Below are 16,561 nucleotides of genomic sequence, written 5' to 3'. Positions count from 1 at the left end.
TTTAAAGGAAAATCTTGAAATAGTTGATAGATGGAATGGAAATATTTTGCTGTCCTAAAACAGAGGTATGTAGAAACATAAAAACAAAACAAAACAAAAGCAAAACACTACAAAAATACAAAATATGAATAAAACATAATGCATATAAAAAAAAAACAATGTCTTTAATGAATCAGAAACAATTTAAATCCCACAATGTCTGGTATGTAGCACCACCAAATCTCAACACCCAAATGGTTTTTCTTTTTTTTTTTTTACACATAATTTTATTTTTGATTAATATAACTTTATAGTGTTAGTTGTCCTGGAGACAATGTTATTTTCCATTCCCATTTCATGCCATATCGTATTGATGATGATGCAATAAGTATAATCCCAGATAACTGGTTTCAACTTTGAATAGCTGTCATCCCATTTCAATTATTCCTTTACACCCCTTTCCTTAAGAAAATGACCTTACATTTCCTTCCTCTAAATCTGATGTCTTGCACTTAATCATAAATCTGTGTTTATCATATTCCATTTTTTCCAGCTCTTTGCATTCTTAGTTCAAATCCCACCAAAGAAGAACCAGTTGAGCACTGGGGTTGGTGTAATTGGCTAACTGCCTTTCCCCTTAAAATTTTTGGCTTTATGCCAAAATTTGAACCTGATATAGTCTATTCTGAGTACCTTTAGCAGAAGGCCCCTCTCACCAGTATTATAACCCCCTGTGCAAAGCAGTGCACTAGGTCACTTTTATTGATTGATAGCAAGTTACAGCATACACAGATTAGCTCTGGGTCCATAAACACATGAGATCCTTATGCAATTTTCCAGCTTACTCATGCTTTTAGTTAGCACAGTGTATGGTTAAGAAGTTTGCTACCCAGCCATAAGTTTTCATTATCAGCCCCATTGCATGGCACCATGGCACCTTGAACAAGTGTCTTCTACTATAACCACTGAACTGACCAAATTTTTCTGAGTTGATTTGTTAGGTGGAAACTGGAAGAATCCTATTGTGTGTGTATGTTAGTGTTTCCTTGTCTTGATTTCACATGATAGCCGTAGAAAATTGTCACTATTAGGCAGATCATGTCCTTTGTTTCTGATCTTCTGGGAAAACATGTCTTGTCATAGGAAAACAAATGAGGGCTGGGGACATGGGACAGTGAACAATGATGATAACTTTGGAAGAGTTGAGTCCTCAGTTCCATCAAGACTTCTGGTTGAGTCCATTTCTGTTCGTTCATGTCATTGTGAAAGGCCTTGATGTTATAGCATTCTCATTTCTTTTCATTTATAGACATAAGATCTTGTAACTACTACTACTACTACTATTAAAAAAAAATCCTTATTTGCTATTTAACTTCAGTTTTTCTCTTTCTTCATTAGTTGCATTTGAATGGACTTTTAAACATTAGGGCATCTGGCTGTAGAAACCAAGCCAAATGTCATGTATGACAACCAGTCTGTAGGAGAAGTAACTTCCTAATAAGAAATGATTCAAACCATAATAACCAATCTAATCCATGCCAGCGTGGACGGCAAATGTAAAAGGATGGTGATAATTTACACCATTTGACATCTGGCATTAATAAGTGTTCTTGATTGTCTTTAATGTGAAAGTTACTGATACACAAACTTATACATTATTTACATTTGACGGATATTTGTCCTCATCTTGTTTGTTGTTAACACAACGTTTCAGCTGATATACCCTTCAGCCTTCATCAGGTGTCTTGGAGAAATTTCAATCCTGGGTTCTCATTCCTAAGGTATTTTTCAATGTTGCTGTTGTTGTTATTATTATTATTCAGGTCACTGCCTGGAATCGAACTCGGAATATCGGGGTTAGTAGCCCGCACTCTTAACCACTACGCCATATGCCCGTGGGTGTAGTGGTTAAGAGCACGGGCTACTAACCCCAAGATTCCGAGTTTGATTCCAGGCAGTGACCTGAATAATATAATAATAATATTGAAAAATACCTTATGAATGAGAACCCAGGATTGAAATTTCCCCAAGACACCTGATGAAGGCTGGAGGGTGTATCAGCCAAAATGTTGTCGTAACAACAAACAAGATGAGGACAAATATCTGTCAAATGTAAACAATGTACATAATTCCTCATTTCTTAAATATAGATCTGTACACAAACTTAATATATTAACTGTTACATCCGCTGGGTGTGGTTTATACCAATCTGTCTGTTAATTATGGTAAACTTCAGAATTGGAAGGATAGGTTAAGGGTTAGGGTTAGGCAACAAGTAATTCAAAAGAAATGAGATATTTCTGAAAATAAATCCAATATAAATATGATTGATGGGCAAGAAAGGAAAAATTATCCATATTGTGGGGGCAAGTTTTTGTTTAATTAATTTGATTGATAACATTGACTACCATGATATGACCAGAGATACAAGACACAAATTAATTATTATTGTGTGTCTGGAGTCGGTATTCTTCAATCACCCTCAACTTCTTTCATCATTATAGCCTATTCATTGAGTTATTGTTGTCTATTCATTAACTTATTATAGCCTATCCATTTGCCTTATATCTTATTTTATTGGATTATTATAGCCTATTTATTAACCTCTTATAGCCTATTCATGAACCTGTTGCGACCTATTTATAAGCCCTGTTATATAGCTTACTCATTGGTTTATCATAGCCTATTCATTTGTTTATTATATCTTATTTATTAGGTCATTGTAGCCCCTATTTATTTGCCTATTATAACCTACTATTTAACCTATGTAGCTTATTCTTGCCTAATTGTTGGGCCTTGTTTGTTTGTTTTTTCTTTTCATAAATATTTTCAGGCATAGATTATAATTAATAAATATATAATCTACTGTTTGCTTAAATAATCAGTTAATTATTACCCTAATTAGAACAAATTTGATTGACTGAAACCTTGACCTCATTTTTCCAGCAGATTGTTTCCTTGCTTTTGACAGGATTGCTTTAATTAGACTCTTCTCTAATTTCTCTTGCAATTTTGAAATGTTCATTCATTCACACTGTGCTAATGATAATAATATAGAATCCATTTAACATTTTTCTTTTCCCTATGTGAATATTCGAATAATCATACTTTGAAAATATCTCTCTGCAGAGGAAAGCTTGTTTTGAAAAATGTTTAGTTTTAAAATAGGTTAGTGATCGATGAGTCTTTAGTAGGAATATTGTTTATTAGCATGACTCAGCCTTTTTTTGTAACTAAATGTTGTCTTCATCTTTTTAAGTTCACCTTTTGACATGCGTAGTTTGATTAGTTTCAAGGTTTATTATTTTTTTTATCTTTCTTCTGTCAATATTAATGGTGTGTTTTTAATTTGTCATCTGATTCTTATTCAACCATCTCTTTCATGGATAAACTTGAAAAATACAATAGTTTTAATTCATTCAAATTCTTCTATATGTTTTTCTATTAAGCATCTACTACAATACAATCTTATTCTCTTACAAATATAGTGTCCCCTGATTTTCCTCATTAGTATAACTCTTCAAATGCAAAAAGAAAACAAAAAAACCTATGGCATCTTACTTTTGCAGTCAGTGTTACACACCTGGCATATTCAGTTAATGATTCCTTAGCTCTCTTCCAGTACCTCCTTGGTTTCACCATTCTAAGTACCATTGGATATAATTCCAATGTAATCTCAATGCTGTTTTCTTTATTTGTCATTTGAGAGAAAAAGGGTAGTTCTTAGAGCCTGTGAGATCTTCCTGGAATGGAAGGTGGGGTATTTCAGTAATGAGGCTATTGTTATTGTTGTACAGAAAGATGAAAAGCACCTGTTAGTTTGGTAACAGATAAAAATCACTGGAGAGAGAGACAGATGCAGTCCAGATGTAGGAACTAGAAAGCTAAATAATATAGGAACTAGAAAGATAAAATAAAATACCAGTTGAGCACTGGAGTTAATGTGATCAACCTACTCCTACCCTAAAATTGTTGACCTTCTGCCAAAATTAGAAAGAATTATCATTATTATTACTAATTTGAGAAAAGCAGTAAGCTGCCAGAATCATCACCATGCCAGGCAAAATGCTTAGTGACATTTTGTCTGTCTTTACATTCTGAGTTCAAATTCTCTCGAGGTCAGATTTGCCTTTCATCCTTTTGGGGTCGATAAAATAAGTACCAATTATGCACTGGGGTTGATGTAATTGATGACCCCTTGCCCTGAACTTGCTGGTTTTGTGTCAGAATTTGAAACTGTTATTACCAATTTGAGAATCATTAGCTTATTCTTCTAATTAAACTCTTTTTAATTCTGCAATCTGCTATATCAAGTAGACCATATCAGATAACACACTCAGTCTTCTCAAGTCTGTCCTACTATTTACATATACCAAATGGATGCCATCAAATTATAGCTTAAAGTTTCTAAATGAAGACTCTCTCTAGATTATAGACCCAGCTATTCTAACTTAGGTTTTTTATCACCAAGTTTTTGTAATTTTTGATGAAGAAATTTGGTTCGGGCTTTAGGGATTTATGTGATGTCTCCAGATTTTAGTGTTGAAGGTGATCAATTAGTTTGCCTAGTGCATATCATCTGGTCTTGATAAACACACACACACACACAAAATTTTTGTATTGGGTGTATTGATGTTTAATTGCATAAATTTTGGGTGTTAAATCTGATTGTATTATATTAAGCCATGGGTCAGATTTCAAATTTCGCTGAGGTTAGCTTTGCTTTTTATCCTTTCAGGGTCAATAAAGTAAATACCAGTCAAAACATTAGGAGTCAGCATTGTCAACTGGCCCCTTTTCCCCCAAAAATTTCAGGCCTTGAGCCTTTAGTAGAAAAAATTATTAAGTCATAGTGGATGGTACATTGATAAATTACTGGATAAGATAGTTGTAGTATTTACTGATGTCTCTTCATGTTCTGAGTTCAAATTCCGTTGAGGTTGATTACATTTACATACAACTTAAGTAAATGTTTTCTAAATAATCTTGCTATAAGGTGATGCACAAACACTCAGCTCTGGATGCACTACATCTTATAGCAAAAACAACTGTTGATTACATAATTCCTCTTCCTTTGTTATTTATTCAATTTCATATTATGCTCTGTTATCAATTAATGCTTTATTTTGAAGTATAGGTATATTGAGTTCTATATACATATACTTCAAAATTGCTATACCGAAGTGAAATCTTTATATAGCCTCTGTCTTCCATCCATTTCATTATGTTGAACCATTAATCCCTATACATTTTCTTCTTTCTCCGTATTTTTTTGAAATTCTCTCTCTGTTTTTTGTTTTCCTGTCAATCCTTTCTGTCAAAGAGTATAGGCTTGAAACATCAAAGACTTTTCTATTCTTCCTGAGCATTAAACTAATACACCTGCTTGTTGTTCCTTCACCTGTCTTTGTCTTTTGTTTTCCGTAAATTCGAATTATATATATATATATATATATATATATATATATAGATAAAACGAGTGTGTATGTGTATAGTTGGGTGTGTATTAGTCTTGATATGTCTGTGATGATTGTAAACAAAGCCACACTGCTTATATAAACAGTGCTGTTTGTTTGCAGTTTTCTGTGAAACCCTGTCTAGACTGTACATTGTTCAGTAGACTGGGGGGGGGGGTTATTATATTGCTTGGAAACAAGTGAGATTTGTTACCAAGAAGAGCATCTGACTGCAGAAAATTCTGCTTCAATGAAATATAAACTAACCCATGCAAGCATGGAAAAGTAGATGTTAAAATGATTATGGTAGTAATGATGACGATGAGAAATTCTCTTTACTTTGTCTTCTGAATTCACAAATATCTATTCTAAACTGACTTCCTGCTTAAAGGTGTTTTACCAAATAACCTACATTCTGTATCATTAGTTTCAACATTCTACCTATTTCATCATCTCTTCACTATATTTGACATCTGGAATGTCTCCAAGTTTTTAAAGAATTACTTAGAATACCTAGTAGGTAACATTTCTTGGAAAATGCTTAATCAGCCAACCAACCACGTAACCAACCAGTCAGCCAGCCATATACTTAATATCTTGGTAGCCCACCCCATTACTTTCCCCGCTCTATGAATTAACAGCGTTTGAACTTGCTGTTAAGTAAACTCACCATATGTTATTGGAAGTAGGTAATTTTGTTTATTTCAGGAAAAGATTGTTTTTCCTCTTAAAATGTAGTCTACAGTAGGTTTCAAAGGTATTTGGGCAGCCATTGAAAAGAACGGTAGCAATAAATAGTTCTTCGGGGGTGTGTGTTAATAAACCATTCTGGAACCAGACATTCCTACAACTTGTTATCTTGGAATGAGGTTCACCATTAGTTCACTGGTTTGGGTATTTGCTTAGAGTTTACAAGATGTTGATTGAGAACAGCTAAAAATAAATCTGTTGAAAATCTAAATGTGTCTTTGAATGGGTGTTATCTCAGAGAATCTCTTATTTCAGCACAAACACCCCTGCTTTGTAACCTTCACCTCTATTTCCGTTTTTTTGATATCCTTGCCTTTATATCTTTCTATGGCTTTTCTTTCATCTTTTTAGTTTTGCTTTTTCTTATATAAGTCTGAGAATATATTGTGAAGAACTCTCTTTTGGGTTCCAATAACATTGATATTAGAGATAACCTTTCTGTTCCCCATTTTTGATGTAATGGAATGGCTAAAAGAGACATTCACTTTCATGACCTCAATGATATATTTTGAGAACAGTTTGTTGGTTTCTTCAAAATAGTTTTCTAAAAATACTCTGGGGTTAACTAAATCTAGAAACATTTTTTTTCTGTTTCTCATTGAATTTTCTTTTATACTTTTTGATTACATTGATAATTCAAATGTTTTTAAGAATATTTTAACATATTTCTTCCATTGTTATTTCAACAGGTGTTATGCAAGTACAAATAATTGAAGATAACGATACTCATGTGACCTTAGTAGGTATTCCACCCAAATCCCTGACTCAGAAACACTCGCCTGTTCATCATCGTTCTTCGACTTTACCGTGCTCGCCTGTGGTACCATCTGATCCCGAGACAGAATCCAAACAAAGCCTCATCCGACAGCAACAACAAAAACAGTCAGACAGAAATGGTTCTTTCAGGTAAGTGTCCATTGATTCCATTTTTATAGTGAAACAGTTAAAGATTTATTGATCTATGCTACTGTTATCAAGTTTTAAATTTGACGTTTCTCTAGAATTGTTTCCCCTACCACTGCCCTGTTACTACAAGGGAAAAAACTCATGCAGTAACATGATGCACCTACAGTGTGCTAAAGGCTAATTAGCTCATATAATTTATTTGAGGGGTGACTCATGACTTTACATGTCTGTAGTGTTTTATAATATCACAGTCATCCATGAAAACATGGTTAACCATAGGGAAGTATTACCTTGCTTGGAAACAAGTAGGGATTGGTGACAGGAAAGACATCTGGCTGTAGAAAATCTGCCTCAACAAATTCCATGCAAGCATAAAAAGAATAGATGTTAAAACAATGGTGATGGTGATTGTTTGAAGCTTAGAAAATAATTTTAAAATTCAAAAAATTTATCCTGGTGCATTTTAATTTTGTATTTGTTACAGATTTACTGGAAAGATGTGGTGAGGGGTGGCTTAATGAGAATATTGGTGCTTTTGATAGTGTATCATTAATTAAACAATATATAGTTTATTCACAGCACAGCTTTAATCAGAAGAACTGAAATAAATGTAAATATGAATATCAGAAGATATTAGCTTTGAGGGGGAATAAGAATACAAGCATTGATGTGTCAATGAAAAATGGAAGTGAAACTTCTGATAATCCATCTCACAGCTCATTGTAGTCTACATGAAATATACCAGAAATCCTTTTGTTACCATGTTCCTATTGAAATACTGTGTTCTTTGTTTCAATGAATTATGAAAATGATGAAGAAAACAGTAAAATAACTTTGTCATTATAAACTGGTGTTTAGAACATAAATTTAAAATAGCATTTTGTGTAAGGTTTTAAAACAAGAAGTTTGTATTATAAAACCTGGAGTGGTCTCAGGCAAATTTATTTCATAAAGATTAACCCCTGTAATTCAGAATGAGGTAGTTATAGTAAATTTCAGTTATTTTGAGAATAACTGCATCTTTTCTTTGTCAGCCAAATTCTTGTAAAGTGGGTTTTATAAATAGCCAGCATACTCAGGGTGTATAGTTGGCTGAGTTAGTAGGGTACTTGACTACCAGTTAAAGGGCTGATAGTCCATAGCTGGTAGTCTAGCTTGTTTCAGTTTCTATCTACCAAATCCACTCACAAGGCTTTTGTTAGCCTGGAGCTATAGTAGAAGATACTTGACTAAGGTGTTGCACAGTGGAGCCGAACCCCAAACTATGTAGTTGAGAAGTGAATAACTTGACCATACAGTTATGCTGGTACCTATCTACACAGTCATATCTGCATTAAAAGCAAAGTCTCTTTTAGATGCAGCTCAAAGAGAGATGCCCTTAGCCTAGCTGATGTTTACTCCCCCTGGGGCCTTTCTCCTTCCCCTGAAATTCTCTGCCTATTTGTATTTTCCTACAGGTGCCACTACCTGTACAAGATGAATCTAGCCTTTCAAGTACATCCAGTATCTTAAAATAAGCTTGTTATTCCTCCTCCTTGTCGTCATCACCAACATTACCACCATCACCACCACTACCATCATACTCCTACTACTACTATAAAAAGATAAATAGAGCACAAAAAAACAAAACAAAAAAAAACATTGTTACCTTAATTTCTTTTGGTACATTGTACTTTACAATTTAAACTCATTAACTCATTATACAATATAAACATTGTACTTTACAATATAAACTCGTTAAAGTACAAGGCCTATTTAAACGAAATTCTTTCTAGGAATGCAGTAACCTGATTTACTTTATTGAAACCTTTGGAATTATGCCTGAAAGCTTTCTTCCCCATGATAATTTCATAGAATTTTATAGTTCTGCAGAAATATTCATTTTCATTAATTTCAAAGATAATTAAGAATTTGGTAAAATAAGATTGTCATTAATAATCCAATGTGAAGGCAGTAAGCTGGCAGAATTGTTAGCATGCTGGGCAAAATGCTTAGCAATGTTTCGTCTTTCTTTACGATCTGAGTTCAAATGCTACTGAGGTTGACTTTGTCTTTCAGCCTTCTGAGGTCAGTACCAGTGGTACATTGGGGTCAATTTCATTGACTTACTCCCTCCCCGAAATTGCTGGCCTTGTGCCAAAATTTGAAACTGTTATTAATTTGATGTTTGGAGTAGAAATAAACATAGAATTTTGTTGGAAGTTTTTCTAATTTAGATCACTTTAAAACAGGGAATTGGTTTCAGCAGACCAAGGGTGGTATCAAAAAGGGTTAAGTACTTGGTCAAAGGGTAGCAAGAATTACAGATTGTGTAACTTAAATGTATTTTGGTATTTAGTCTCATATATATAATGTAATTAGGTATTTATGTATGTATGTATAATTTTGTATTTTGGTATTTAGTCACATATATATCATGTATTTAGGTATTTATGTATGTATATATAATTTTCCTAATCTTTTATCTTCAGCATTCATCTGTTGCGAAGCTCCAGTTTAGATATGGCTGCACGACGAAATTCTTCCCGGGCGGATAAGAAGATAGTACATACCGATGATGATGATGATGATGATGATGAGGATGAGCACGATGACGATGACGAAGAGGAAGAAGAAGATGTATTTGATGTTCATCGACAGGACAACTTCCATCCTTCATGGAGTATACGGTGTCCAAAAATGCAGTTGTCAAAATTATTGAAATCTGGACACTCAGACTGTTATAGTATCCTTTTGTTCTGTTATATATCTTAACTATTATTTACAGCACTTTTATTCTGTGTTGTCTTTTATTTCTGTAGAGGCAATGACAGGCCTCACAGAGGCAATGACAAAAGACCGAGACCTCTGGAGGTATGCTGTGACTGAGAACACCCGGCAAATAAAGTGAGTTCACAGCTGTAGCCTACACCAGTGTCTCATAACCAGCCCACTCAAAAGTACTTTGGATCATAGGGTGACATGCCATGCTTGAGGAGACCTATTGAGTCAAGTACATTAACATCAAAATCAAATCAAATGGAAATTGTAGTTGTGATCCTCATGCTGGTAGCACATAAAAAGCACCATCCGAACGTGGCTGATGCCAGTGCCGCTTTGACTGGCTTCTGTGCCTGTGGCACGTAAAAAGCACTATTCGATTGTGGTCAATCCAAGCTCCTCTGGCCCCTGTGCCAGTGGCACGTAAAAAGCACCCACTACACTCTCGGAGTGGTTGGCGTTAGAAAGGGCATCTAGCTGTAGAAACACTGCCAAATCAGATTGGGGCCTGGTGCAGCCTCCTGGCTTCCCAGACCCCAGTCGAACCGTCCAACCCATGCCAGCATGGAAAACGAATGTTAAACGATGATGATGAATGTTCCACCCTTATAATAATGGTTTCATTAACACATCTTTATATACATATATATATAATAAATTACATTTAACAAGGGAACTCGAAGTAGATAAAGCTGTAAATTATACCATGTAGAATATCGAATTAAAAAATTGGTGGGATGGAGAAAAGTTGAAGGCTACCCATGGGACTCAAACCCACATCTTTTTTTCCCATCCAAGGGATTTTTTTTAACCCAATATTCTACACACTATTATTTATGGCTTTGAGTTCCACTGTTAAATATAATTTATACTGTATGTGTGTGTGTGTATATATATTTATATATATACACACATACATACATACATACATACATACACATGTGTATGTATGTCTGGGTATGGCTGTGGTTAAGAAGTTGACTTCACAACCACAGTGTCCAAGTTCAATCCTACCATGCAGTATTTCAAGCAAGTTGTCTTTTATCATAGTCTTGGATCAACCCAAATCTGTCAGTGAAGTTTAAAGTAAACAGAAATGATAGATAAGCATGTCAAGTGGATTGTGCCTGTAGTTCAATAAAGGACCAGTCTTGCTACATGTTGTGTCATGTTGACCCTGCTGAAGAATTACTAGAAAGGTGCATATGTCTGTGTAATATTAAATAAACACCGTTAACGAGGTAGTAGTATTCAGTTCGATTGAAAGAAAATGAGGCAGCTGTTTTATGGTCTTTTGATTTGCTAGAAACAGCAGCCACATCTTCAAATGAACCTATAATGTCTGAAGGACACATTGAATAATGTAGTCTTGGTTATACAAATAGACTGGATGGTCATAGTTGGAACACTTTGATGATCAGGACTGACATGTGGGTGCTAATCAGCAGCAACTGACATAATGTCCAAGATTTTTTGTGATAAAGTAATAAAATTATAAAATTGAATATTTATCTACTTTGCTGTAAATTGAATGTTTTTATCCATAAAGACTCTCTCTCGGTCGTTCACCAAAAAATTATGACCCTTTGAACATTTCAACTATTCCTCTAGTTTGTAAAAGAATTGGCTTTATATGCTCCATAAAGATTACACAATGTGTTCCTTAACACATCTCTACAGAATTTATATTGTTGGAGAATGTTGCTGCCAAGTTCCATTACCCTTGTGTTCTTGATCTTAAGATGGGTCCACGACAACATGGAGATGATCAGTCTGAAGAGAAGAAACAGAAAAAGATTTTACGGTGTAAAGAAAGCACATCAAGTTCTCTTGGCGTCAGAGTCTGTGGAATGAAGGTGAGATTATTTATATTCTTTTTTTACTTTTTCCCATTTTCCATTCTTTAACTTAATATTTACTTAGTTCTTGGACATCCAAGTATGCCTTATTTACATTGCAGTAGATTTAATGAATAAATCTAACATAGGTGCAAGCATGATTGTGCGGTAAGAAGCTTGTTTCCCAACCACATGGTTTCAGGTTCAGCCCCACTGTGTGGCACACTTGGGCAAGTGTCTTCTGCTATAGCTCTGGGTTGACCAAAGCCTTGTGAGTGGATTTGGTGGATGGAAACTGAAGGAAGCCTGTCATATATATTTGTGTGTGTGTGTGTGTGTATCTATGTGTGTTTGTGTTTGTCCTCAGTATCACTTGACAGCTGTTGGTTTGTTTGCATCCCTGCAACTTAGCAGTTTGGCAAAAGAAACTGATAGAATATATACCAGACTTAAAAATTAGCACTGGTGTTGATTTGTTTGACTAAACCTTTCAAGGCAGTACTGCAGCACAATCACAGTTCAAAAAATAAGATTACTTTCATATATTTTCTCCATAACAATGTAACGTTCTTGATGATGAATCACATAGGTGTAGGGGTGGTGGGACTTAGAATTGTTTGGGTACCATTGAAAACTTCATCTTTACATCTTAATATATCATATTGAAGAAAAAAATCATGTTGAATGAGTTTATCTTTCTCCAGTCTTAGACTCACAACAGAATTAGAATATATATATAGCCTTTCTATGTCAGATTTTGGGTGGTGGATCCTAAATCCTGTCATTAATTTTCTTGTTTTCCTGTCTATTTTCATTATTTCATTTAGAGTCCAGTTAAGAATATTGTAGCTGTAACTTATAACTGGGATGGCTAGAGTATTGATACCTATTATCTTGTTTTTCACATTGAACTCTGTTTTTGGTATTAACCTAACTTATCTATAGCATTCCTTTTTTATCTTCTCTTTCATTTGTGTGTATTGTATCATATCTAGTTCATTGATTCCTAAGTATTTGTATGTCTGACTTTGGTCTAATTCTCTTTATTTGCTTTATCTAGTGTGATGTTGCTACTCTTAACTAGTATTCCTCTCTTCAAGGTTACTTTGGCACATTTCTCTAAGCCAAATTTCATGTTTATTTCTTTGGTAAAACCATGTACTATCTGTAGTAATGTTTTCAGCTGTTTATCATTTGTAGTATACAACTTTAGATCATCCATATATAAGAGGTGGCTGATTGTTTTGCCGTAACAGTTGTATCCACATCCAGTTCTGTTTAGCATGTGAGATAAGGGTGTCAGTGCCAAGCAGAAAAGGAGTGGAGAGAGTGTGTCTCCCTGGGATATTCCTCTTCTAATGGAGATGGCTTTGGTTTTATGAGTCCATCTTTTGTTTGGATCTGTAGCACTGTCTGCCATTTATTCATGAAATGTTTTATATATTTTATGATTATTGGTGCTACCTTGTTCATGGCTAGTGTTTATTATCATTATTATTATTATTACTATTATTATCATTATTATTATTATTATTATTATTATTATTATTATTATTATTATTATTATTATTATTTCCTGTTCCTTGTTATAAATCAGTATAAATATTGTTTTGGTTTTGCTAATCAAAACTTTTCCTTCTTTTCTGTTTCTTCAGGTTTACCATGTAGATAAAGGGCAGTATGTGTACCAAGACAAGTATGATGGCCGTTCTTTGAATGTTGAAGGTTTCAAAGAGACTCTGTACAAGTTCTTACACAATGGTGTTGAGGCACGTCTTGATTTAATTGAACCTATTATTTGGCGGCTAAAGCAGCTGTATAAAATGGTTGAAAAGCGAGATACATTCCGATTTTATACCAGCTCGTTACTGGTCATGTATGATGGCTTAACAGAAACACCAAGCAGTCGTCATCATCATCACCATCATCATCACCATCATCATCACACTTCTCTACTGGATAACAGTTCGCCAGAAGAACACAGTTATGGAATGCAACATGTGTGGCATGATCACTATCCTGAAGTGGAAGTACGCATGATTGATTTTGCACATTCCACTCACCGTGGGTTCCGTGAAGACAAGATCACTCACCGAGGCCCCGACCAAGGATATTTATTTGGACTTAGTAATCTCATTCTTTCTTTTAAGGAAGTTCTCGATCGTTATTCCCCCAGTTGCCAACAATGCCACAGCTGATATGAACTGGGTAGAGCATGCAAGAAAAAGAAAATGTAAACCAAGAAGCTATGCCAGAAAGGATCTTCATTGTTAATTCTTTAAATAAAACAGAAGATAGACTATACTGTTGCATTAAAGAACTCTTAGAGATCAGTATGTGAAGAATCTTCTAGAATGTAAAAAAATTGAAATAAAAGAATGGAAAAAAATGGCCCTAAACGAATAGACCAATATATGTAGCACTTACATTCACATGGTGAACTGCAGGGTTAATGATAACAATAATTGAAGGTTAGCAAATCTAAGAATTCTCTACCATATCAGTGATCTAAAGACGGATGAATGTGACTGATGTTGCATTCTGGGACTGATATGAGTAAAAGAAAAAAGAAAACAAACCCCAAAATGGCATAGTCCAGTAGCTTCATACAATGGAATACACACCTTAGCTGCCAATATTTGCAGTGATTTCTTGCCATTTTAGCACCAAGTTACTTTTCTTTCTAGGTGTCCCTGTGTGCCGACCCTGAAAAGTAGCAATTGCTAAGATTAGTACCTGGATCAAATTAAGTTGACCTCACGGGTTATTACTATTATCATTATTATTATCATTATTATTATTATTTTAATTTTATTTTATTTCTATTTTATTAACTTCAGTTAATAACATGTCTTTTTTTTTTTTTTTGTAATGTGATAAAAAAAAGAATTAAAAAATGGTGAAAGGATCATAATTCTTAGACTGAGAGCAATGTTGAGTTATAAACACTGCAAAGAATATATTGATCCAAATCTTGCAACTTATCTGTATCAGAAGAGATTTGCAAAACAAGACAATAATAATAATTAAAAAAAAAAAAATTGAATGTAAAAAAAAAAAAGGGAAATATTTTCATGGGATTGAAATGAAACTATGAACTTGACTGGAACAATTCTTCCTCATGAAACTACTAACATGTTTTAGTTTCTATGACAGTTTTTTTTTTTCTGAAATAGTCCACAAACTAGTTCGACTTGTTGGTAATTTGTCCAAATGTTATTTGTCTCTCTCTTTCTCCCTTTCCTCTCCAGACTAAACAAACATTTAAGACACAGACAGGTATTTCCTGAACGAGAACAATGGCAATAATGAAGAGCGTCTAGGTGACAACATATCTAAAAAGATGATGATGATAACAATAACCTACTTATTGTCTTGGGGGAAATGAAAACTGTCGAAAATAAACAGAAATCTTGGTGAATGTTCAAATCAACATTTTTAAAGGGTGGAGTTTGCTGAATCAAGGATTTGGGTTTTTTTTTTTAAAAGAATTAAATTTTTTTTTTCGGGAGGTAATTGTTGGTTTCAGTTTCTATATTTTCAAATTCCTTTAAAATATTCCACAATCTTAACCTTATCACAAGAAACGCTTGTTTCTGTGAATCATCAGACAAATATGTAATACTACAAACTAGGATGTGGCTTTGGTGGCCATGTACTCCAGTATTTTAGTTTTGTCTGTTTGAGTAGGTTTGTAGTCTTCATGTTTTGTGTTTGTACATGAGACATATATGAACTTATTTACTTATTGAACTCTGTGTGAGCAGAACAAATATAAAATACAGAATTAGTCTTGTTAGAATTCTACCTCTGCCAATGTCTGTCTCCTTTGTATCTATATTAATGCTGTTATGGACCAGGAATTTCTTATGCATATAAGACTTTCCTCTATGTGGTTGCTTGACCTGCTAGAAATAGCAATGAATCTCTCTCAAATTACACTCTGCTGTATTAAAGAATGAAATCACATGGACAGTGTTGTCCTAGGCATATATATATTTATACACACAGAAAGATGGAATAGTCATGGCTGGAAAGCCTTTGATGATAGGTCTGCTCGATCAAAACAGTCTCCGAGATGTACAACAACTACCACTTCCAAACAACAACTACCACTTCCAAAAGAACACATATATATTCATGTGGTGGAAATTTGATCCTCTCCGAGCTGCATGTAATAAGTTGATGGATCACATGTATGTCTCTGTGTGAGAGAATATATGACAAAAAGAAAGACGAAGCAAATACAAGCACACAGATAAAGTAATGGCGAGGTGTTAGTAGTAGTACTACTACTGTTAGTCCTCTGTATCATTAGTTAGTTCATCCTGTGACTATGTGTATCATTAGTTAGTTCAGTGTCAGTCTTGCTCCCAGTAATTGTGCGCCAGCTTGCAAGCAGAACAAATTATAAAACTATGGCCAATTGCTGTGGGGTTTTCTCCTCTTTCTTCCATTTAGAACAAACTTACTTTGTACATCGCCCTCTTAATGATTTTATTAGTTGTCGTTTCACCTACAGGAGTGCCATTGACTCATCTCTCTTCAAGGGCAAATAACTATATTAAACAAAAGAGGGGAGGTCTGTGGCACTGATACATTCAACATTCTTCAAGTATCCATATAAAAAAAAAAAATAAAGCAACTGAAAAGAAAATTCAAACTAAAGCGTGAAATGACTTTTCACAAAAAATAGAGATAAAAAAAGCAAAGTCAAAAAGGAAACACCCATATACAAAAAAAAAAAGAAAAAAGAAAAAGAAAGAAAATTTAAATGACACATAAAAGTAATGTTTTCCTTTTTAAACTGTGAAGATTCACACTGCTGATCTCTGACCTCTGCACAAAATTCTCTTCATTTAGTTCCTGAAG

General features: G+C 34.2%; 1 protein-coding gene across 1 annotated transcript in view; it reads left to right on the top strand.

Annotated features, from left to right (window-relative positions):
• The window catches only part of LOC106884173 (inositol hexakisphosphate kinase 1), a 20,275-nt gene extending 3,945 nt beyond the window's left edge, over window positions 1-16,330 (top strand). Inside the window, exons 2-5 of the mRNA XM_014935413.2 lie at window positions 6,875-7,091; window positions 9,563-9,816; window positions 11,532-11,707; window positions 13,345-16,330. Coding sequence (XP_014790899.2) covers window positions 6,880-7,091; window positions 9,563-9,816; window positions 11,532-11,707; window positions 13,345-13,887 — 1,185 coding nt within the window. The 5' untranslated portion in view covers window positions 6,875-6,879 and the 3' untranslated portion in view covers window positions 13,888-16,330. The remainder of the gene's footprint in view (window positions 1-6,874; window positions 7,092-9,562; window positions 9,817-11,531; window positions 11,708-13,344) is intronic.
• Window positions 16,331-16,561: the final 231 nt, after the last annotated feature.

Source organism: Octopus bimaculoides, chromosome 13 (assembly GCF_001194135.2).
Source record: "Octopus bimaculoides isolate UCB-OBI-ISO-001 chromosome 13, ASM119413v2, whole genome shotgun sequence".
NCBI lineage: Eukaryota > Metazoa > Mollusca > Cephalopoda > Octopoda > Octopodidae > Octopus > Octopus bimaculoides.
This window is presented reverse-complemented; position numbering and strand designations above follow the sequence as displayed.